Source organism: Nematolebias whitei, chromosome 10, assembly GCF_014905685.2.
Source record: "Nematolebias whitei isolate Nwh7 chromosome 10, NemWhi1, whole genome shotgun sequence".
In the NCBI taxonomy this organism is placed as follows: Eukaryota; Metazoa; Chordata; class Actinopteri; order Cyprinodontiformes; family Rivulidae; genus Nematolebias; species Nematolebias whitei.
The window spans coordinates 12,691,078-12,715,079 of record NC_056507.1 but is presented as its reverse complement, the minus strand read 5'-3'; the positions used below and the strand labels follow the sequence as shown (position 1 = coordinate 12,715,079).

Below are 24,002 nucleotides of genomic sequence, written 5' to 3'. Positions count from 1 at the left end.
TTAATTGCACATTTCTGGGTTTTTTTCCAGATAATTTCCACTTTTTTGTGCTCATTTCAGTTTATTTTATCATAAATGGGCAAAATGTGTTCTTTCTGCTTTCTTCTGCTACTTTAAACTTGTTCTAACTTTTCAGCTACTTTTGTTTAGCATTGTTTTAGTTAATTTCAGCTGTTTTCAGAAATTCTTCAGCAATAAGCATTCACAAAGCATTTTCGCAAGAAATGCAAATTCTCTAGTTTTAATTGTTTTACTCAGGATTATTTTTATTTTAGACAGGGTGATTTACAAGAATAAAGATGTATTGAACAAATATATTTAAAGAGCCAAGTGTCCTTTTAGTTAAAAAATTTTTTTTTTTTGTCAAGAGTTGTAATTCCTTTATCCAACAGAGCTCCAACTAAAAATAGAAAGCAGGAAACCCAACACTGAAACACTCACAGCACATTTTATGAGAAAGGTGAAACTTTAAGGATGAGAAGAGTTTTGTTTAAAATCAGACTCTAAATGTTGTACCTTTTTTCTTAGAACAGGTCGAGGGGAAATCTTTATCTTCTACTTTGACAGAAGGTCTGTTGCACTTCATTCTGCAGAAAAATGACCGTCTGGCTCCGGAACAGAGTCGAGATGGACCCGGAGTGATGTCCGTCTTCACAGGAAGACCAGCTGAAAATAAAGATTCTTCAAGTTAGAACAGCTTTCAAAACAGCTAACAGCCTTCAGCATGAAAAAACAAGTGTTTTTACCTCCGAGTCATAAAACATTAAGTGAAGAATCATAGGATAATGTCCAGAAATTGAAAAATAATATAAATATGGCTGCAAATAGCATATTTTGAAGGGATAAAAATATTACAGCAGTAGTTGAGGCTGTTTGTGCTGTCATTACACCCTGATTTACAGACTTACTAGAAATGTTTCTACACTTTACGTCTCACGGTTCGCGAGTCAGAAGCTTAAAGGTTTGGGAACGAAGTATTATGGTAAAAAAAACGTACAATAATTAATAGGTAATAAATCATTTTATTTTCAATCTGCTGTATTGAGAGTTCTTAATTAATTAAAATGAGAGGGAGGCCCCTTGACGTGACATGGGCTGTCTCTCTTTCCTTTTTTTTGGGGGGGTGGGGTGGGGGTTCTCAAAATGGCAGATGCTCAGTGTGGTTTGAGCTCTTTAGCATAACATTTTTCACACAAAGCTTTTAATAATTAAAAAAAAAAAACATCAGTAAACAAGTTCTCAGCTTCTTTTTGCGGAGAAAAACACGTTTTTACACGAAGGCACGGGTTTCAACCATGAATTTTGGAGCTTCGACAAGACGGAGCTTTAAAATTCCAAAAAGTGCTTTAATAATATATCTACGTCTTCGAATAAAACAAATCCACAATGTTGTTTACAGATTGCTGTTGTGTTGTTTGTCTGTTGAACATTTTTAAAGCTTGACCGCTTCAGTCATTTTTTGGTATTGCCAGGAAGATCGACAGATTAAGACGTAAACCGTCAGGGGACGGAAAAAAGGAGGGGGAGTTAACCAGACTGCTGGTTCCACAAATGATACGTGTCTGTCCTTGCTTACTTTTAGCGTCAATGAGTCTCTCTCGTGGGGCTGTATCTGAGGAGGACAGCTGCTCTTTGACTTTAGCGATGTCCTTGGGGTGAAGGTAGTCGAACAGACTCTGACCTATCAGGTCATTCTTAAGAAAACATGATAACAGGAGAAAAAAATAAAAAATACAGATTCATTACACAGGAATAATTTAGTTTGACAAACAAATTGTAGCCATATTTTCTTCTGTTTGCCTGAAAAGCAGCAAAATACTATAAATCTATAATCTGAAACTAAACTAGGTAGAAAAACAGAAATTACAAACAGATGTAATGATTCAGTCTTTAAACTAGATATTAAACCATGACAGACAGTTGCCATCTTTAGATTTGTGGAAAAATTTTATCTTCTTTTAGGAAACAAAGTACAGACTTCCTCGCTTGATCTGCTTCACACCGACAATGATAAAAGTTGGTTTTATTAAACTTTAAAACGTGTTTATCTTTTTTTTTAAACTTCCCTCAAGTAACGTCGAACTATAATGAACTAAATATGTTGTGAATCCCTGCTTCTCTGCCTTCTGAGTCCACATTTACAATTCACACTAATGTTCTCTTGTTTTTATTTTTTGTAAATTTTTTACAAGTTAGCTGCTTCTGCACACTTTGTGCTACTTTAGCTACATCGAACTGTTCAGGAGCTGGGTGCCATGGCTTTTGATTTATGTAACGTTTATGCTTTTCAAAATATTTTACTTTATTTACAAAAAAATTCCTGTTGAAATAAACAGATTTTTTTTTCCAGTTTCTTCAAACCCATTGTCCTATTTTAAACCGACTTCATCATGTTTGCTCTATTCTTTTCATGCTACTTTTAGCTTCTGTTTTTAATTTTAGCCTTTAGCTACCATTCTGCTATTGAGATTTATGCTAGCCTTTTGATGTGTTAAGCTTTCAGCTACTTTTTGCTATTTTATCTACCACTATTACATTTAAGCTGCTGATTTGCTACTTTTAGCTAGTGTTTTGCTACTTTAAGCTTTTTCGCTGGCGTTTAGTTACATTATCTGGTCTCTTGATACTTTTAGCTGCTAGATAACCTTCGGATACTTTTAGCTGCTAGATAACCTTCGGATACCTTTAGCTAGTGCTCTGCTTCTTTAAGCTTTAACTTAATTTCAGCTTCTTCAGCAAGTTTCAGCAGTCATTCAGCCCTGAACACTACATTTTATTTAAAAAAATCAGATTAGCTTCTCCAATTTCTTCAGTTATAAACCAATTATTCCAAAACTAAATGAACCAATTCACCACATAAATAGTTTTTTTTAAAGCTACAATCACATTATGCATTAATCTAAAATAACGAGTGGCTCTAAAATATTAACACAAATAACTGTTCATTCTTTTTCCAATCACTTCCTCAGCATACCTGGCTGTAGTTGAGAATCTTGTACACAGATTCAGAAACGAAAAGAATTTTGCCTCGATCGCACCCGACCACAAACAGGAATCCATCAGCAGCCTGCGTTAATACATAAACACACAACAAACACAAATAAATAAACAGCCATGATGTAAAATTATATTCATACAGACAAAAAGCTTTCACACCTCATGCACCCTCTTTAATACCCTAAAAAAAAAATCACAATACAAACATTTGTGCTATTAAAAACTGATAAAATATTTGATGAACATATGTGTACTCACCCTGAGTATCAAATGCTTTAGTTCATCATCTGAGAGGAAGGAAGGTTTGTAGTTTGCTTCTGTGTACGGGTTGGCTGCACCTGTGCACGACAGAAAACACAACATTGCAGGGGATCCAGACTACACATGCACATGCTCACACACACAAACCTTTCAGTATAGATCTCTATACAGCCCATGATTCATTTACACTTTAAAAACACCTCCATACAAGGTCAGCAGCAGGACTGTTGTTACCATAGACTCAGTTTGCTCAGCTGCTGAAATCTGCAGCTTTCATAATCAATTCGCCATCCTTAAATCTTTGCAACGAGCTCTTCTATATGGCCGTCACATTCTCAGCTGCTCAGAAACGTTGCTTTGACAAATCAGACATAAAAAAAAATAAAAAAAACAGACGACGAGGAAGTAACGTTTCAAAACATGAAAATGCATTTTTGTGCAGCTTTTCTGTTAAATGTGGAAAAATAAATGCATAAATGAATAAATAAATAAAACACTGCTCTTTTCGGAATCGGACCACTAAAAAAAAAAAAGTCCTTTCACAGCTTGGTTGTGCTATTTTATTAGAGGGGGATGTAACGATAGAAAACTGATGAGTATTAAACATCTTACCTAAAAATGATGCAGAAAAACTGGTTCATGCATTTGTCATGTCTAGACTGAACTATTGCAATGGTTTGTTATCTGGGTGTCCAAATACTTCTTTAAAAAGTCTTCAGTTGATCCAAAATGTTGCTGCCAGAGTCTTAACTGGAGTTTGTAGGAGAGACCATATTTCTCCAGTTTTAGCTTCTCTCCAATGGCTCCCTGTCAAATCCAGAACTGAATTCAAAATCTTACTTCTAACCTAAAAAAACCCTTAACGACCTAGCTCCATCTTATATTCGAGATCTTATTGTTCCATATTTTCCCAACAGAGCACTTCACTGTCAGACTGCAGGTTTACTTGCAGTTCCTAGAGTTTCCAAGAGCAGAATGGGAGGAAGACCTTTCAGTTATCAGGCTCCTCTCTTGTGGAACCAACTTCCAGTTTCTGTCAATGAGGCTGACACATTGAATATAAAAGATATTTTCCTTTTTGAGAAGCTGAATTATAAAATATAAGCTCCTTCTAACCTCTGAGCGTCTTCATGTGCTGGACGGCCATTCGCAGGACTGTCAGCTTATCCAGCTTACGGGACATGGCGTTACAGGTGGGCACCAACGACGCCAGCTCGTCGATGAAGCTGTTCATCTTGTCCCTGCGACGCTTCTCGATCTGGCTGTGAGCCTCTCTATAGAAACGTAAAGCAGTGAACGTCTAAGGGAATGAACTTATGCTCACTTTTTTTTTTTTTAACTCCTTGAATTTTTCAAACTTTCTTTCCGTCTCCAGTCAGACCAAGTCGAGAAGAATTCAAAAGTATTGAGATTTTTAAAAAAGTTTCTTACCTGGCGTTTTTTCTGCCCTGTTGGTCACTGAAAGCAAAAATAAACATTAAAATTGATGATTGAATAAAAAAAAAAATAATTGACACACTTTAAAGTGGAAGAAATGGGGCTAAAACTAATTTAACATGTTCTGCAATCTTAGCAATGACTTCAATACAAGTGTTTATTTATTTGCTGAAAGAGATTTAGGCCTGGGCTAATTGTTGGGTTCAAGGTATATCACGGTGTTGAAAAGTCACTAAAAGGTTTTTCATCACACCATTCTTATGGTTTATAAGTGTTTTAATAAGAATGACAAAAAAGCTCCTTTACATAGACCTTTCATCAGCATCAGAAATGGACTAAACCAGACCGCTCCATTTTGCTGCTCACTGTTACAGAACCAAGAAGGAATGTGTCAGTTTTTGCTTTGTTTTGATTTTTCCACCCTTCGGTCACATAAAGTGCCAAGTAGCCTTCCCAATCTCCTAACTGTTGCTCAAGGAAGGAGTTCTGCTCAACTTTTATGTTCATTAAAAAATATATAAATTAAAAAAAGTCGTCAACCATTGTTTATACAGTTTATCCAGCAGATAACCCAGTCGGTCATGGCTAGAGGAACAACACCCATCTCTCTTTTCAAGATAACACCGTTTTAAAACAAATGTTTGCAACAAGCTACGAGCGTTAGCATGGTAGCAGCTGAAATATACAACCAGCTGCAGGCTCACTGTGGAGGCTAATAAATGAGGCTAATTCATTCCTAATATTAGAATGTCATGCTCTCAGTGTAAAGAGAATTATTTCAAAAGTTTGCACTTTAAAAGGACATAAAACAAAGGACATAAATCTGATTCAAGCTATAACATTAGGAGTTCAGCAATGACAAAAAGACTTACCTGCTCAGTTTATCTTTATCTGAATCCATGTCACTAAGATGGTGAGGAAGAAAAAAAAAAGGCGTTAATTCAACGAGAACATTATAACACACTGAAACAACAGAGTTCACTGGATTTGTGGGAGTGTGTGTGTGGGGAGGGGTTCTTATCAGTCTTTTTAATATTTCATGGTGCAAAATCAAGTCTGGGTTCTTGCTGTTTCAGATTGATTAAAGTCGCTGAATCTATAAACAGGGAGTCGTGTTTGAACTTACTCAAATGAGAAGCCATCGATTCTGAAAAGAAACACACATTTATTAATTAATTTGTCATTGGGATAAGAACATTTTTGATTAATTACAATGTGTAAGACGTGAAGCGACACTGGCACTCAGTGTTTAGCGTCGTCATTAAATAAGGCACATATCTAATAAATCCTGCGGCTTGCCGAATAGGAAGGTGGAATTTAAAGCTCCACATGGAGGTTGATGCTACAGAAATGTTGATGGTGGTTTTGTTTTATTGTAGTATTTTGCCATTTTTAGGCCTGTCACGGTAAGAAATTTTGCTGGGCGATTAATAGTCTCAGAAATTATTGTGATAAACAATAATATTGTTTGAAATTTGCCAATAGTTAGTAATTACTGTCAAATTTAAGCAGAAATGTTGCTTCATTTGTTTTGTGTGTAGTACCTTTTCTCAACCAACAATGGTCGTATAAGACTGTTTGAACAGAAGGATGGATAGTGAGGGAGCGAGCAGCGTGTCTCTAAGAAAAATGGGAGGGAGGCTCCTTGAAGTGACATGGGCCAACTCTCCTTCCTTTTTTTTTTTTGGTTCTCAAAATGGCGGACGATCAGTGTGGTTTGAGCTCTTGCATAGCATTTTTCACAAAAGCTTTTATTAAAAAAGTCAGTAAACATGTTCTCAGCTTCTTTTTGCAGAGAAAAACAACTTTTTACACCAAGGCACGGGTTTCAACCGTGAATTTTGGAGCCTCAACAAGACGGAGGTTTTTCCCCCCGAGGTCGGCCTGTTAGCTTAGCTCGTAGCTTAGCTTCTCAGCTTAGCTGCTTTTAACGATACCAAAAACATGATTTTGAACGGTTATAATGGATTTTAAAGAGAAAGGGAGGGGTCAGTGAAGAGCACCGGAGTTGAGCCTTTTGTCATCCAGTGTCTTCAGTAGAAAGAGAGACGCGAAGAAACGATAAAGCCGATAAATGAAAAAGAGGTCGATAATTTTCACTTATCACGCGATTATTTGATTTATTGTTTATTGTGACAGGCCTAGTCATTTTGGTTTTAATCTTTTAATTTGTGCCATGTAGTCACTTTCCCTCTTTATGTTTCAGTGGAAACAACATAATGAGAGACTGGTTGAGGATGCGTGTACAAAAAATGATGCTATGAAGGATAATGTTTCTATGTTTTGATGTGCACGTACGAGCTACAAAAATCATTTAGCTTTTTGTTGGTTTCCTTACTGGTAGTCTGTGCTGCTGCCCTTCCTCTTGCGGGTGTAGTCCATGCCAGCCGTGCTGATAGAGCTGGAGATGAGTTCAGTGGAGCTGGGGGATATGAATTCAGTCATTGTAGACGAGATGTCCATCCGTTGGTCTGCCATCAGGTCATCTGCAAAAATGTTTGATGGTTTTGTAAACAACTGCAGCCTTTCTATTTACAAAAAAAAAAAAAAAAAAAAAAAAAAAAAAAAAAAGGAAAAAAAAAATTTAAAAAAAAAATAATCATTTATTTATAAAAAAAAAAAAAAAAAAAAAAAAAAAAACACACATCGGAAGCAAAAGATTAAGATGACGACTTCTTAACCATTTGTAAACTTCCTAAGAAACCAATAATTAAAAAAAAACATGTTCTTATTATTGCATAAATATTTTATCCACAGAATAAAGCAATCAGATGAAAGAACTGATATTGAAGGGGCATTATATAAATAATTTAAAAAAGGGACATTCTGTGGAGATACGAGTGAAACACATCTTCAAAATGTTAAAGATTTTAAAATAATATAACTACTTAAAGCCACAGCTTTAGAAAAACCACACTCACCACAGATGTTCATCACAGCCTGTGTGTTAAAATCATCTCCTTCCATCCACCCTTGAGCCCTCAACTGCCGACACACAAAATCATTGTTAGACATGACATATGTAAAAAATTAACAGTCTGTTAAAGGCTTGGCAATAAGCTAAATAGAAAAAGGTCACAAGTGCATTAATGTTGCTCACACCTTGAGTCAGACACACCAGAGACTGAGCTTATGGGCAGAACACCAAGAGAATACAGCCATCAGTGTTTCTGTTCTCCAAAACCATGTCATCAACACCAAGTTTTACTAGAAAGCACTGTGAATGTGCTAGAGGTGAAAAAGGAGCAGCTGCAAAAATTAATTAAACATATTTCAGCTTTAAAATGGTCATCATCACCCCTCCACAGTGCTTGACTGTTGGGATGAGGTGTTTATGTTGATATGCTGCGTTTGGTTTTCTCTAAATGTGCTGCTGTGACACATTTATGGTCAAATATTTCTACTTTAGCATCATATGTCCACTGCTATTTGAGCTCTTGGGGCAACAGCAAATTATTTGAGTTTTAAAACAAGATGGGGCCAATCCTACCCAGTATCGGGTTTCCATACCAGCATAATTCACGAATCGGAAATTTCTGATCCAACCTGCAGAGATTGCTGATCTATGAGTCATGCCTGTGCTTTAATGTTGTCCGCTGAAATGACGCCACAAGTGATTCCCTGCCCACTGATCTGCTAGCTGGCTGCAAATTGTGGAATGGATTTCTGGAACGGAGGCGTATAAAAATAAAAATAAAATAAAATCTCATGAGATGTGGCTCACCAACTTTTCATCACAAAATGTTCGCTGTGTGGAAACATTTTACAGTAGAAACGCCACAAAGCAAGACAGCAACGTGCAATGTTTGCAGAACTGTTATACCGAGAGGCGGAAGCTCCATCACGACTTAAAATATAACAAATTTAATCAAACAGTTTAAAATGCACCACGTTAAATGGCATGGGGATTTTTTAGCCAGGGGGCAGAAAGACGAAGGCAGCGGACAGGAATCACTTCTGGACTCATTCCAAAAACAAAGTCAACTTCCACCTGACAATGTAAAAGCTAAAGGGATTACCGAAAAGTTGCTCAACTTCATTGTACTCAGGACCAACCGTTATCAGTTGTAGAAAACGAAGGATTTCGCATTCGATTAATTTGTGTTAATCAGATGAAGCAGCCCTTTGTGTTTTATTTGGAGGGAGGTTGAGTTAGCAAACGTCACTCTTTATCAGTCTTGGGTTTAATACATACTGACAGTCAATTTGAAGCACATTTGTTTATTTGTTATCAGGATGGTATTTTTCCTGTTTCTGTTTAATTCCTACACTTGATAATTATTGTTATTTCTTAATGAAGATGTTGGAGCTGTTTAGGTTTTTCCACACATTTCTTCAGCATTTGACTTAACTGTTGTTAAATGCTTAATACAATTATGCAAGACGTCATACTTTTTTCATTTTATTTTTATCTCCTGATCATCTCCTACCAAGATCCGTAGTCGGGTCGTAGAGCTTTTGCATTTGAGGTTGCAATAATCTAATAAAAAAATTTGGTAGAGACCAAATTATTTGTGTATTTTGTCCTAGATAAGAACATTAAAAACCTACAACTGCAAGAAGCTGCACTTCCCTTTTAAAATAAATGTAGGTCATCATGCCACATCGCTTCCACGCTGACATCCAAGTGGCTGAGATTAGTTCAACACCCTAATTTGAATATACGACTTTTTAAATAAATGTGAGTCTCAGATAATGAAACTACTCAGGCCAATGCAAGCCTGTTTAATGTCTACTGCTTCACCTACGATGGAGCAGGGTTATTATTAAATACTTTTTTAAAAAAACAAATAAAAAAACAGGTTCTGTGGTTGTTGAACTCATGAACAAACCCAAAGTCGACATGACTCACATTCTGGGCAATGGTTTTGCATTAATATACTTATGAATAGGTGGCAGTGACACGTTAAGGAACACAAGAAAAAAAATCAGTTAAGAAAAAAAGCACAAAGTCGTAGACATAAAAAAAAGACATGTTTCAAGCTTTAAATGCTAGTGAACTTTAAAAAAAAAAATCATAATGTTTAAGAGAACCAAGTGATTTTTCTCTTGCATTAGTGTCATTGCTACTTTACCATAAAAACCAAAATCCATTCAACCTGAAATGCACGTCATTTGTTAGCTGCCCTGCTAAAGATTCATGAGTAAAGAACATAAAGCTTCCAACTTGTCAAGTGTTGCCAAATGCCATAAAGTTTTCTTACTTAAAACACAGAGAAGATAGAGGAAGAGATGCATAACAGGAACTCTAGAGGATATTTAAATCATAATTCCTTCCTTCTGTGCAGTACATTTCAACTTGTTTTTCTTTTCTTTTATAGCTCAGCTAGGTGAAAAAGTAAAATTACAAGCAAGTTATTAAGTTTTGGACAACACTGAAAGTCAATCAACTAAGCAGAACATACACTCACTGGTACGGGGTCCACCTGTTCCATTGCTCGTTAACACATACAGCTAATTAGCCAATCACGTGGCAGCAGCTCAGTGAATTACACATCTAGCTGAGAGACGACTTGCTGAACGTCATATGAGCATGCAAACAGGAAAGAAAGGGAATTTAAGTGACTCTGAATGAGGTGTGGTTGTTGGTGCCAGCCTGTCTGGTCTGAGTTTTTCAGAAACTACTGATCGACTGTGATCTTCATTCAAAACAGAGAAGTGTGATAGTAGGTATTAGCTGCCATTTTTTAAGAAGAAAGGTTGGTTATTTTAGTTTGTTCACAGATCAGTTTATTGTAACAGTTTTGTTTTATGTGTGATTTTTCTGACTGTGTTTTCTTTTTGTTTATTCCTGTTTGTTTTTAACCACTTTAGTCATCTTGTTGCTTTTAAATGTGCTACATAAACAAAACTGACACTGGTCCCAGAATGAGAACACGTCCAAACGTAGCAGTTGTGGGGACAAAATTGTCTTTTCAACGTCAGAGAACAAAGAACAATGCACAGTCTGGTTTAAGACGAAAGAAAGGCAACCGTAACTCAAATAACCCCTCGTTCCAACTAAGGTCTGCAGAACCATCTCTGAGCACTCAACACAGCCAGCCTTGAAGCAGATGGGCTACAGAAGCAGAAGAAATCATCGGGCATCACTCCTGTCAGCTAAGAACAAAAAACTAGGGCTACAATTAACTCTGGCTCACTAAAATTGGATAAGAAATAAATGGAAAAACAGTTTCTGGTCTGATGAGTTCAGACTCTTTCACAATCACCAGATCTCAAACCCATCAAGAACCTTTGGTATGTGCTGGAAAGGGAGATTACCATCGTTGACGTGCAGCTGACAAATCGGCTAACTTATCAATATGGACCAACATCTCTGAGGAAATTTTCCAACTCCTTAAGTTTAGAAGTTAGCAAGTGTTTTTTTTTTTTTTTTGTCTTTTTAGTGCCACTTCTCAAATGACTCAAAATGATGGACAAGATCAATTGGGGTTAAACTTTCTAAAATGCAAGAGTGAAGCTCCAGTACATAAAAGAACAGAGCTGTTTCAGGTACCTGGATAAGAAACTGGAACAGGATCCCTGGACGTCCCTGGTATAGTGTGAATCAGTCTGGTCTGCTCCGTTCTCACTTCTGGTCTGAATCGGTTTCGATTCAGCCTGATTTGGTTTCATCCACTTTGATGTGGCCTGCCACAGTTTGAAGTGACCTTTATGAAGCTGCTGTGACCCTTCAGCTTCTGCTAAGAACAGAGAGAAACAGTCAGTCCAATGCAAATTTATTAAGTGTCCAAAATGTTCATCTAAACATGTGAATAAGACCACATACATACACACCGCCACACTGATAAATCCCACAATCACTTTCTATTTACATAATTTAGACACTTTTTTGTGGGCAATAATTTACTATTTTGACAGAAGACATAAAAATGCTCCAGTACGTCACAGGCACTGTCATTTTTACTAAACATATTTTGTTAATATGTTTATGTAAAAACACATTTAAAATATTTCTTACCAATTAAATGATAATACAAACAAACTTTGGCAGCATCAGATTCAGCATCTAAGTCTACTTAGAGTTTTGTTGCAAGTAATGTAAAAAAAAACTTTTTTTACAAGTGTGTATTTTAGACAGATAAGTTCTAAAACTGCTAAAAACTATCATAAACAGGTGGAGGATTATGAGGAGTAGTTTAATTTTATCCATAGGTCACATAAAAAAAAAAAAGTCAAAAATGGTAAAGGGTACCAAAAAGTACAGTAGTCAGTGTTTATATAAATGTAAAAAATGTATGAAAGTTCAGCCTTGAAGTTGTGTAAAGAATGTGGTCTCAGTCCATTTATAAAAATAAACCCAATATTTTTGATATGTAATAACTCATGAGATTAGATTGTCGTCATTGCTAAAGCTGAACTGTTGGCATCATTAGTCACCATTTTTAAATATTTACAAGCACATTTTGAGGTATTGTTATTGCACTTGTTCTCAGAGCAGATGGTCCTCAATCCCCAGTATTACAAACATGGCACAGACAAACGCAAGATCTTTTATAATCCTGTTCGGCTGGGACTTCTACAGCAACCTGAACCAGCTTATTTACAATAAGGAACTAAAGTCAAGCTAAAATGGTATGGTGAGGCAGCCCTTGGGGTGGCCAAAGATTAATCTTTGGTGATCAAGGCCACCATTGACCATCTACTCTCTCTCTGCCTACTCTCTCTGCCTATACTGTCAATATTGTGCCTGCATGGATAAAACTGCTTCCTCCACTCACCAGGATCCATCGCTGCAGTCACTGCGCTGCCTCGGACAAGCAAAAAGACCACAGTGCAAGTCTTAGCTGCTTGAATTTCTTGCACCAAAACATTAAGGTTTACTTGCCTTCCCTGTTAAATTCCAGTCCAGAAAAACACTCATGTCAAACTACAAACATTCACTGTTCAAATCCCTCAGCGACGGGAGACATTGGCGTGCTGCTTGTTTTAAGATGAAGTCTGCATATGTGTTGGAGGACTGAGCCAGGTCTGAGGGATTTGTAATAAGATGTAAAGAATAAATGAAAAAAAAAATAGACTATTTCATGAAAATTAGATGATGAAGTGTTACTAACTGACAAATAAGTACTTATGTGATGACGACGTCTCTGATTTATGATGAATGTCTCCCATAGGAGACAATTTAATATAACCCTCAACTATAATGTGTGCCCATAAAATGCTGCTGACGCAGGCATTACTGTGGACAGGATGAGGTTCATAAGCCGTTTTACTGGGACAAAGCTCTGGTCTGGAAGGGGAATACCACTATGCTGTGATCGAGCAGTGAAAGGAACTGGTGCTGGAGTGGAAACTGGGTCACTCAGCCTCTATGGTCTCAAACCAGCCAGCCTCAATTTTCATCCACCACCTACTTCTACCTCATCAGTGAGTCAGCAAGACATTCAGTTTAGTCTCCCTGTTCCACACTGCACCCACTCAGACATTCAGGAAGCAGTCAGCAAACCTGCTAATGAACTGAGGAAACATCTAGACAGTGGATAGGCTGTAAAACCTCAACACTTCCATATAAACCAGTGGTTTTCATTTCACCACAGTATTGGAAAAATGGAAAACCCCGCTTGTCTCATTCCCAATCAGATCAAGGATTTGTGGGATGCACCAGTACAGAAGCCTTATTTTTCAATCCCCTCGAGCAACATGACTTACAGTCGGCGTAATCCTAACCTGATACACTGCTGGTCAAGAAATAGCGAGTTTAATGGTATAACTCAAAGTTTTTAAGGTGCTGTTTTGTAAGTTATCAACAGTACCTTAGTGTGTGCAAGCAGCAGTCAGATCAAACTCAATTTAAAACAATAGAGATAAATAAATAAAAAATAAACAAACTAGTTAATTACTAGGCAGACTAGGGCTCATTCCAGAGCAGATAGATATACATGTAAAAAAAAAAAAAAAACCTCAAACCTCTGAATTTTCATAGCACTTATAATAAATGCTGTATTAAGGATTTTTGCATAGCAATGGGTACAGCTAGCATGTTTCTTCTGAAACACATGCTTCGCACAGAAGGTGTTGCAATACACAGCAGACCAAACTCCAACATAGCTTATGTGTAAATACTCAGACTTCTCTGTAAACAATCTGGTGAAAAAGTAGCATGTCTCAAAATTAACAGCAATGCATTTGCTTAAAATCACTCTGGACAGTTTTGAGATTTGAATTGTTTTGGGTAAAAAGGCCCCAGTTTTGACTAATTGTTAGCTTGTAGGAAAGACCATAACATTGTGATGCTTCTTTTTAAGAATGTCTAGCAAAGTATAAGTCTTTACAGAATCATATTGTGAAATTATCAATACCCAGGGTTATTTACACCACAGTACTTCCTCTACATAAAAAAAAGTACAAACCTTCATAAATTATTTAATGTCTGTATTAAACTTGAGCAAAGTGTTATGGTGAAATACCCAGTTTAATCTGACATTTGTTCAGTCATGTATCTATCCTTATCACATCTTGGGTCAGTGTGAACAGAATGAGTATAAATTCATTTTGATAAAAACGTCACTACTGTGTCTACATAAATTAAAGTAATTAGCCATGTGCTTGATTTGGTTTAGAATGGGCAGCTTTGTGGCGTCATCATCCTGGATATTTACGTGTGGTTGCAAAGTACAGTTAGTCCGGTGAAAGCTCTGTTTAATGATTGTTCAGTCATAAAAAAATGAACCAGATAATCTTGATGTGCAGTAATTGATTTGACTTGTGAAGTGCTTCTTGGAGAAAAAAACCTAAAACATTTGTTTGTTTGTGTGGAACAGATTCTGATGTTTTTTTTTGTTTTTTTTTTATCTTGGTTCCACTGGCAATTCAAACATCAGACTCAGCTTACCTGTGTAGTATATGTTAGTTATGTACAATATATATCATGCACATTTTAGCTTATATTACTACGGTGGTCGGTACCACTTGGGGAATGCTCATTGTTTTTTTAAGAAGGGCAGCCTCCATAGAGATGGAAAACACATGATAGCATGGCAGATTGGGTAGCCATACATGTTTTATCATCATATATGTGATAGTAAGAAAACTGTTAAATTGGCTACTTACTGGCAGTACCAGTAGTTGTGAATAGATAAGGGACTGAACCGTTGGCTATCCATTGGATGGAAGGCCAGCCAGCTCCAGAAGCAGATTTGCTGGCTTGAAACTGTTCAAGGAAATGAGAAAGGCTCAAATGTGTGTGTTTGGAGCCATCACTCAGACATGGAGTACTGTGAGACTGGAGGAGACATTGAAGATAAAAAGGACTACTAAACTGCAACATGTAACTTTTAAACTTGTGATCCATTTGTAAAAGGCATCATATTGTCTAAATGTTGATATCATTAGCTTAGAGATGCCACTTTATTGAAGAAAAGGTTCTTACAGTGACATTTTGATAGTTTTTATTGTATAACCAGAGAGATGCATGGTACTTTATATGCTGCACTTCATTAAGGTCAGTTATAATTGTTCAGAAAACAGTTTTAATATCTCTCTCTATTAGTAAGTGAAAGGACAATAAAGAACTTTGAACTGTACAGAATACCATGTATTAACGCTTTTGGAAGGGCAGTGTTTGTGCTAGTCACCATAAATCACACATTATTAGTCTAATGTGTTTTGAGTATGTCATAAAACAGCTTATTAATAATATATTTAACTGTGAAAAATAAATTTAGTCAGTATAAGAAAGTGTTCTGTGTTTTTGCCAACAAATCATCTTGATAAATACTTAAGTAGTATAATACCCAAGTCATATGATATATGCTGATATAGACATGTACCACTAGTAATCTGACTTATACTTCTTTCAATAACTTATCAAATAAAGTTTTGTGGTCAGTTGTACTTCCTCTTCAATTAAAATGTCTAAGGAATGTGTCACTGAGCTGATTTTCTGCAATAGTTTCAAATGAACCTCTATAAGCAGCTTCAACTTATTTTCATTATCAATCTTATTTCACATTGAGCACAGAGTTTGGCCCATGATTACTCTTTAGACACAAGTTCCTCACTTAATAAATATGACAGTGTCTATAACTTCAGAACTGCTTAGGTTCTGTGTCTACCTTCAGTCATACCTTAAACTAGCATTCAACGGGTAGACCTTTAACACATTTCTTCATTGTGGGAATATTATACGAAATAGCACAAAAACTAAAGGTGATTTTCATGTATAAAAATATATTTTGTAGCATAAATAATCTGATATGCTGGACAAATATTCTTGGATAGAGTTGTCCTTTCTTAATGTTAAGGCAGTTTCTCTGATACAAACCCTGACTAAAGTACATAATGAGACACATTCATGTAAATCAGACAATTACCAGTAGTTGTATCTTAAAAATGTCTAGCTCGTGTGAAAGAGAAGGCTCTCACATTGTAGAACTCCTTTCTTTTGGTCTTTATGATATTAAGCCCCTGGCAGCTAGTCAAAGACTGATCTCATGTAATATGTGTCGGTATTTTAGAAAGTGGCAAATCAGGTGTAGGTTAGAAACCATGTGCTTAAACAAGGAAGGATACAGTGCAACCACCGGTTTTCCATCTAGGGATGTACCCCTTGACAAAAAAAGGTACGAGCATTTGTCACCTCAGATGGTATTGGCCCAACAAATTTTGGGTCTGGGCTCATTGTCTATGGGCTTCATCAGTGTTACAGCTACTGTTTGTAAGAAATGCTGATGCAACTGCTGCCTCATTTGGTTTAGTCTTTAAGGAGCTCCTTATTTTCATTTCATGGCAAAAGCATTTAAACAAATGCATTAATGGGGCCTTTAAATAAGTCCTAATCATTTTTGTTCAATTAACAGAACTGTCTAACTACAAGTCTGCACATTTTTTTTTTTGTATTTTGACAAAGTCTTGTAATCCTGAGGTTGTGAGTTCGAGCCCATGTTGCATCAGGAAGGACATTCGGTATAAAACGATTGCCAAATCTTTCATGCGAGTTTGTCGCTGTGGCGACCCCTGAAGAAAGAAGCAGTCAAAGTATATACATTTTTAAATACACTGCCTGGCCCCCCCAAAAAAAGTTGCCTTGTTCCAGAGTGATGGGCACATCAGGGTAAGAAGAGAGGCAGGTGAAGTGAAACCAAAATATATCCTGCTTGTGACGGAGCTGCAGCTCTGGACACTCGGGCCACATGATGCCTCTGCTTTTAAATTTGTACATGCAAAACATGCTTTAGATACAAATTATGCTTTATGTTAATGCATTTAAAACTTCCTGTTGGGTTGAACTTGGCTGGATCTACATGGTAAATGGCAAATGGACTGTACTTATATAGCACCTTTCTATCTTATTGAGATTCTCAAAGTGCTTTACAACACAATCTGTGTCCTCCATTCATACATCACTCTACTAGATCTATACAAAGCTAATTGAACAAATCATTCTAAAGAGACTAATCAGAGCTTTATCACATTCATACACCGATGGGACACACCAGAGGCAATTAGGGGTTCAGCGTCTTGCCCAGGGACACTTCGGCATATGACTGCTGGTGGATTCGAACCCCCAACTCTTGCATTGGAGGACAACTGCTCTAACCACTCAGCCACAGCCGCCCCTACATGAGTTATGTTACTAAACTAAATGTACTAAGAATTAAACAGGAAGGGAAAATATGTTAGCTTATGTCAGGGTGAAACAAAGTGTCAGCATATATGCTGTGCAGAGCTTGAAAAAGTAGGAGACTTACATAAAGACTTGTTTTATAAAAGCAGAAGTTCAGTATATATGATCGCTTACGTTTGTGACTGTGGACTTCAGACACAAGAATTTTAAAGCTAAGAAAATGAAGAGACTATAACCACCAGAAACACAACGTTACAGTACATTCAGGCAAAGTTTTAGGAATTACCTGTCAAACTAGAGCAAAAAATAAATAAATAAAGATTTGAAACATTTAACAACAAATCAAACCTGTCACAAATTATAGATAATACAGCAGCAATTTCTTCTAACGTACATGAACCTTATCTCTTAGCGTGTACAAATATGCATATAGAGCAACAGGATGTGTTCGAGTTGTTCTGCAAAAGCATTTAGGTAAGAACTGAGGTTTTAAACAGCTCTTATCAAATACCACACATCAGGCCAATATCCTGACTTGTTGGACTTGGCAGAGCTCAGTTGCACTAGATTACTAGTGACAAAGTTAGTCAGTAACCACTTTCTAGGATAAACCTCTTTTTTGTTTTATTTAATCTTTATTTATACAGATAGTCTCAATGAGTCACAACGACTCATTTTCAAGAGAGACCTGTTCATATGCTCCTTTGACTGTGGTTTCTTGTTGTTCCTAAACTTAAAACAGCCATTTAAAACCACAGGACAGTGGATATGAGTACATACATTGTATCTCTTTGTTTTATTTTATTTGGCTAGTTAAACAGAAATGACAGGTAACTCGGGTATCTGAAAGTCCATCTTACTAAAACACTTTTAAGGCTACATGGTTAGTTTGACTTTTGGAAATGTGGCTAAATGAAACGAGAGATAAAACACTCCAGTCTGTGCAGAAATTATGAATCTATAGACAACAGAGAGCAAACTCAGCCTGCAGACAGAAAACAAAGGGAAATAACCCGCTTGTCTCTGGCACTGGGTAAAAACAACAACCCACAATAACAAAACTAATTCATTAGCAGTGAAAAACCAAACAAAACAAAAAAAACGTTTTTTGCATTTCTCATAACTTAAACCATGTAGGTGGTAGGGAAGTTTTAGTAAAACTTAGGTATCAGTGTCATGGAAATGTAAAGTGCAAAGCTGACTTTAATTGAAAATAAATTGTCATTTTTCTTAAGTGAATCGAAAACTAAATGCAGCTTTAATAGGTCAGCTTAAATTAGCTGAGTGAACTTGTTTTTAATTGTTCAAAATAATTTGACAATTTTTTTTTTTTTTTTTATTTGACCTCAAAATTCATAAAACTGGCTGAGTTGTGGCCATGTTTCGTGTTCGCTAAGGTCGCTTAGCTCCGGCAGTCACCTCGAAATGGATCGAATCCAAAAAAAAAGTATCAGTTGTAGAAGTTCGTCCAGTGATTACTTTCTGGGAATTTCATTCAAACCCGTCAAGTAGTTCATGAGATATTTGGATTAACGGTGCGAACAAAAAGCACTTACAGACATGGGCAAAACATTTTGGCTCCACTGTCGGATTTGGTGGCAGGCAATTAATGAGTAAACTTCACTTTGAATAGGTTCTGACCGTAGCTTATTAATTTAGCTCGCCCTTCGTTAATGTCTTTTTGCCAACAGTTTACAACTTCATGAAAGACAGACGACATCTAATTAACTAATTGGATCAGAAGCACCTTCGTGGTTGTGAAGAGGGGAATTCATAATGATAATCTCAGTGACTCAAGTCCATTTATGAGCTTGGATTGAAATACAAGCAATACAGACAGTGTGAAATGAGAATATAACAACTAAATTTCTCACTAAAGTCAATATCAACATTTTAATTAAAGAAAATATCTTTAGCTGCAACCGGCAGGTGTGACAGAGGAAGCAAAAGACATATTGACATCATTCAACAAGGACAGTCTAGTAAAAGAAATATTGATGACTATTCATTATAAAACACAAAGTCATCCATCAATAAGGCCATCAAAAAAGTGGGTACCGGTAACTCAAAGTATATTTATTGCTCTGGCCCAAACAAGCTGATTCTACTGAGCTTTTTGCATGACTCACCAAATTTCAAAAGTTGAGAAAACTCCCATACACATCAGACAAGCTAACCACATTATCCCCGACCGTTTCCTTCATGTTTACCCATCTCACCAACGTCTGGCCTACTTTTACTCACAACCACGTTGTTTTCTCTTATGCAAATCAAACATTATCTTCACAATCAACAGCTTTGCCATATCATCACTACAAAATTGCTGTTATCACAACATTATCAGCCAACACCGATGAGCACTTCTGTTTAATGCCGCACGTCTAGAAACTGAAAGAGCAACGCTGGTTTGAGTTTGAAGTTCACCACAGACATAGTTCCTGTCACGAACCGGTTAATTCATAAACTGCTGAAACAACCACAACAGAGGAAGACTGTTAAGATTAAAGCTAAATTAAGAATGAAAATATATATATTTAAAAAAACACATAAATGGGTGTGTTGATTCGACTGGTGAATGAATGTTGATTACTGGTACTACCGGTAGTAATTTAATTACTAGTAATTGGGGGGAGTGGTGGCACAGAAGCTAGAGAAGGTGGGCCTGTGATCTTAAGGTCACCGGTTCAATTCCCTGGACTGACGACATCAAAATGAGGGTGGAAAAGGTGAAACACACTCGCCTTCACCATCATCTGCCCCACTCTGGGCCCTTGAGCAAAGCCATTAACCCCCAAAAAGGTCTCTCTTGAAAATGAGTCCTCGTGACTCAATTATGTATAAATGCATGTTAAATAAATAATATATATAAAAAAAAAAGGTTACTATTATTATAAAAAAGCTTCTGACCACTGATCAAAAACATTTGCTAAACATTTCATGGCAACTTGTGAATTTTTTTCCCAATTTTTACCACTTTTACTGTGGCATATAACATTTTTTTTTAATTGTTCAGCAATTCTAAATTGTTTTATTATTATTATTATTATTATTATTAGTTACATAATCTTGGTATATTTTAAAAAGTTCTTCCAAAGCTCTTGCACCATGAACTTTCAAGTCAGTTGTGCCAAAATAAAAGTCTATTTAGGATTTATTGGGCTGATCCAGACTGGTATTGAAATAAAATCTTAATGAGACTTTTTAATGGGAAACCATTGAGGTCTTGGGGAATCCTTGCCAAATATTACATCACAAGATATTTGCATGTCTGCTGAGGGATAACCAAACAAAAGCATCATTTTGGAGCATCTTCAGACTGTGGAAACCGAGCTGTCACCACACGTTTCCATTCAGTTTCACGGTGTTTTACAACTAAAAACATGACCCTCGGCACCGCAAATGTCTCAAACATGAGGCAGAGGAGAGCCCAGAGGTTATCCCAGCTGGGTGGATGCTTTCGAAGAACCCGTGTTCCAGAAAGCCGAGGCCTGTTTATATCGCTAACCCGTTAGCACCGGACACTTATTAGGTCACGTATGATTAGAGGCTCACCCAGCCGCCGAGCCTGGTTCGAGTCCCGGTCATTCCTGCCAGAATGAAGGCGTTCCACCCACAACAAAAAATTTGCTAATGCTAGCATACAGTTGTTAGCTTACGGAACACGAAGTGTCAAGACTTGGCCACCGAGCTAACGTTGCTCCTTCTGCTCCACAGAACCCCACTGGCGTTGGTAAAATACCCACAATATTACCCATCATTTATGAAAACCCGGCGACCCCCCCACAGCTAGCTTCACCAAACCATAACCATAAGGTCGTTTTCGTGTTATACTTACAAAAAAACGCTAGGAAATCCGTCTATCCATTCAACGTCGCTGGTGATATGTAATAGCAACACACTGCGCGATGACATAAACGATTTTCAATCGGTGACCCAGTTTCTCGCCACCGTCAGGACGATCGGACCACTAACCTAGTTTTTCAACCAATGGCGTTTGCGCAACCGTCGTAGGTGTTCTACTAGCCAATCAAACGCAAGCTTGGGTGGGGAGAATATGATTGACGGGCAAATGGACCAATGACTAAGGGAGAAGAACGGAAGCAGAGGCCACTCGTGTGAGAGCGTGTTATGGAATACACAAACAGCAAATGAGCCATTTAGGAAGGGTTACAACACGAGCTGGCCCTGAGCCTAAACCCAATATTAATTTTAGACTTTAAATACATTCACTGTGACATACGTAAAATGTATTATTTATTACTTTATGTATACGGTAAAATACACATACTTGGTGATTTTTTTTTTTAGTACAGCAAACAAATTTAAAAGAACATTGTGTTCCTTTACCTGATTCTTCATTTTATTTTATTTATTTTATTTTAAATTATATTTTAAATGGCAGATAATGGTTTAATTAAAAACGTAAATAACACAAATATTTTTTCAATTTTTTTTATTTAGGTGTGAGACATCCAGAACTAAATAAAAATTGAGATGATCGTTGTATGTTTTACGTTTCACTTTGGCGCCCCCTACTGGTCAAAACTTTACACCTACTGTAAATTGTACACTCAATGAGTGATCAATGATTGATTTAAGAAAGAGAAAAAAACATTATATATTTACTTAATTGTAAGCTTTGAGCTAAATATATGGGTAGTATTCAGTTTATGTTTGGTTTAATTCAGTTTTTAGACATTTTTTTAGACAACTCTAAATAAATGTCTCACTGTATGCAGAACACTTAATAAAAATGTACCGTTATTTGAAAGAGGGCAGCTGTCTGCCGCCACCCACTTTACACACACACACACACATACACGCGCGCGCACACACACACACACCAAATATATTAAAGAGTAAAACATGCAGATTTGGCACTGAGTGACCAAATTCATGTATAATTACTTTTTTATGTTTTTGTTTTTTAAGGTTTATTCACTTGTCTTTTCAGTTCAATATGTGGCAAAGCAAAAAGCCCTATTTATCAAAACAAATAAGCCGATCTTGATTTTTACTCCTCACTGAATTTACATTTTGGTTTTGTCAATTCAAAAGTTTATGAACAAGCAAGTAAGTAAAATCAATGCACTTGAAATTTTGATGTTGGATTTTAAATAATAAATTATCAAGTTTGACAGACATGCCAATTAAAACTGTTCACCAGCTTATTTGATTTATTTCACTTTGAATTATATTTAAGTCGTAAAATAAATGGTTGCTTGTGAGTTAAAGTTGAACAACTCTGTAAGAATTGCAAATCATTTATTTTCCTTGAGTAAAAAAGAAGCTAATTTATTCTAATTTTGTTTTTGCCTGTTAACAACCAAAATCCATCCCAATAAACTTTACTTAAAAACATACAATATGATTAATTAAATAAATGAAAAATATAATTTGTTACTGCCCCTAAGTCTAAGACAATTTACTCAAAACATACAATGTTGTAAGTATAATAAAAATATATAAATTTTACCGTTACAAATAAGAGAGTGCTTTCTATAAAATTGAGAAATATATAAATCACTATAAAATGACACATTGTGGGTCATTTCAACTTAACTTTTATATATGTAGAACTTTTCAAGCAAAAATGAAAACTGAAATGAAATGAAACTTTAAGAGCTGAAAAATTCAATTTATGACATACTTGTATAAAAGCAAATGTGCAATGAATGAAGACACCTTTAAAATTATTTATTAATCCCACTGAGATCACAGATCTGTGCTTGAAGGCAGTCTAAACATGCATGTTTGGACTGAAATAGGATTTAATTAAGTCACAAAACAATTAGATACAAATGTTTCAAATAAGCCAAAGAGGGAAAGGTAAAATTGGACAAATTTAAAACAATAATAAAATAAATATAAATTATTACTGGTACACACAGGCAATTAAGGAACACATTAAATATTAGTTAGACTGTTTAGACGAAATAAGAGACTCAATGGGATTAACCTGTCTAAATAAAGGTTTAATGAAAAGTAATAAAAGCAGGGGACTGCAACAAATGATTGCAGTTATTTATTTCAACCACTAGATGTCAGTGTCAGTTTAACTTAAAATGAAAGGAACTAAATCTTGCATGAATTTTGATTTTATGTGGTTTCACGTTGTTGTTAAAAAGTCACTTTTCCGCGAGATCCAGCAGCGATATGAGAGGATGTGGACTTAGATATCTTGCAATTTAATTCGTTCAATCAAATTTGGATCATCTCCTTCTTGTATTTTGATTCATTTAGGCACAATCTAAGGAGTTGAACAAAGATATGTTCAGGACCCGCTTCCGTTTCGGACATTATCAAATTCAAATAAAATGAGCAATCAAAAAGACAATAATTAACTGTAATGTTCCAATTTTAATTATCTAAATCTGCCATGAGTTATTAAATATGACAAAAATACTACAAATGCTAATTGTTTTTATTTGCAATGATATGAATGTAATTAATAAAATATACGTTTATTTCTCAGCGCCATTAAAGTTATAGTTAATGTGTTACGAGGAGTCTTTGAAGGCATCGCGCCCATCACATGGCAGGTGAGGGAGGCGAGCTCGCGCGCAACAGACGCACGCACGAGCGAGCGTCAAACTGTACCTACAGGTCGGACCAGCTCCGGAGTTGACTTCTGTCTTCTGGGAGACATGTGTCTTCGTGTTCGGGAGCGCAGTTTATTTTAGCAAAGAGACTAAAATAATAAAATAAGATAAAACTCTAAAGGATTCGCTTGAAGGGC

General features: G+C 36.3%; 1 protein-coding gene across 3 annotated transcripts in view; it reads right to left on the bottom strand.

Moving 5' to 3' along the window:
* Positions 1 to 21,209, bottom strand: part of LOC119416177 (aryl hydrocarbon receptor nuclear translocator-like protein 1) — a 28,562-nt gene extending 7,353 nt beyond the window's left edge. Inside the window, exons 1-12 of one of the 3 annotated variants that reach the window (XM_037683368.1) lie at positions 21,099 to 21,209; positions 11,192 to 11,378; positions 7,617 to 7,680; positions 7,034 to 7,181; positions 5,822 to 5,842; positions 5,568 to 5,600; positions 4,690 to 4,716; positions 4,375 to 4,532; positions 3,256 to 3,335; positions 2,975 to 3,067; positions 1,577 to 1,694; positions 517 to 666 (exon numbers count right to left, since the gene is read on the bottom strand). In XM_037683368.1, coding sequence (XP_037539296.1) covers positions 517 to 666; positions 1,577 to 1,694; positions 2,975 to 3,067; positions 3,256 to 3,335; positions 4,375 to 4,532; positions 4,690 to 4,716; positions 5,568 to 5,600; positions 5,822 to 5,842; positions 7,034 to 7,181; positions 7,617 to 7,662 — 874 coding nt within the window. In that variant the 5' untranslated portion in view covers positions 7,663 to 7,680; positions 11,192 to 11,378; positions 21,099 to 21,209. Of the gene's footprint in view, positions 1 to 516; positions 667 to 1,576; positions 1,695 to 2,974; positions 3,068 to 3,255; positions 3,336 to 4,374; positions 4,533 to 4,689; positions 4,717 to 5,567; positions 5,601 to 5,821; positions 5,843 to 7,033; positions 7,182 to 7,616; positions 7,681 to 11,191; positions 11,406 to 21,098 lie in introns of those variants that run through there. The other 2 variants (XM_037683370.1, XM_037683367.1) reach the window with 2 other exon arrangements.
* Between the last annotated feature and the right edge of the window lie 2,793 nt (positions 21,210 to 24,002).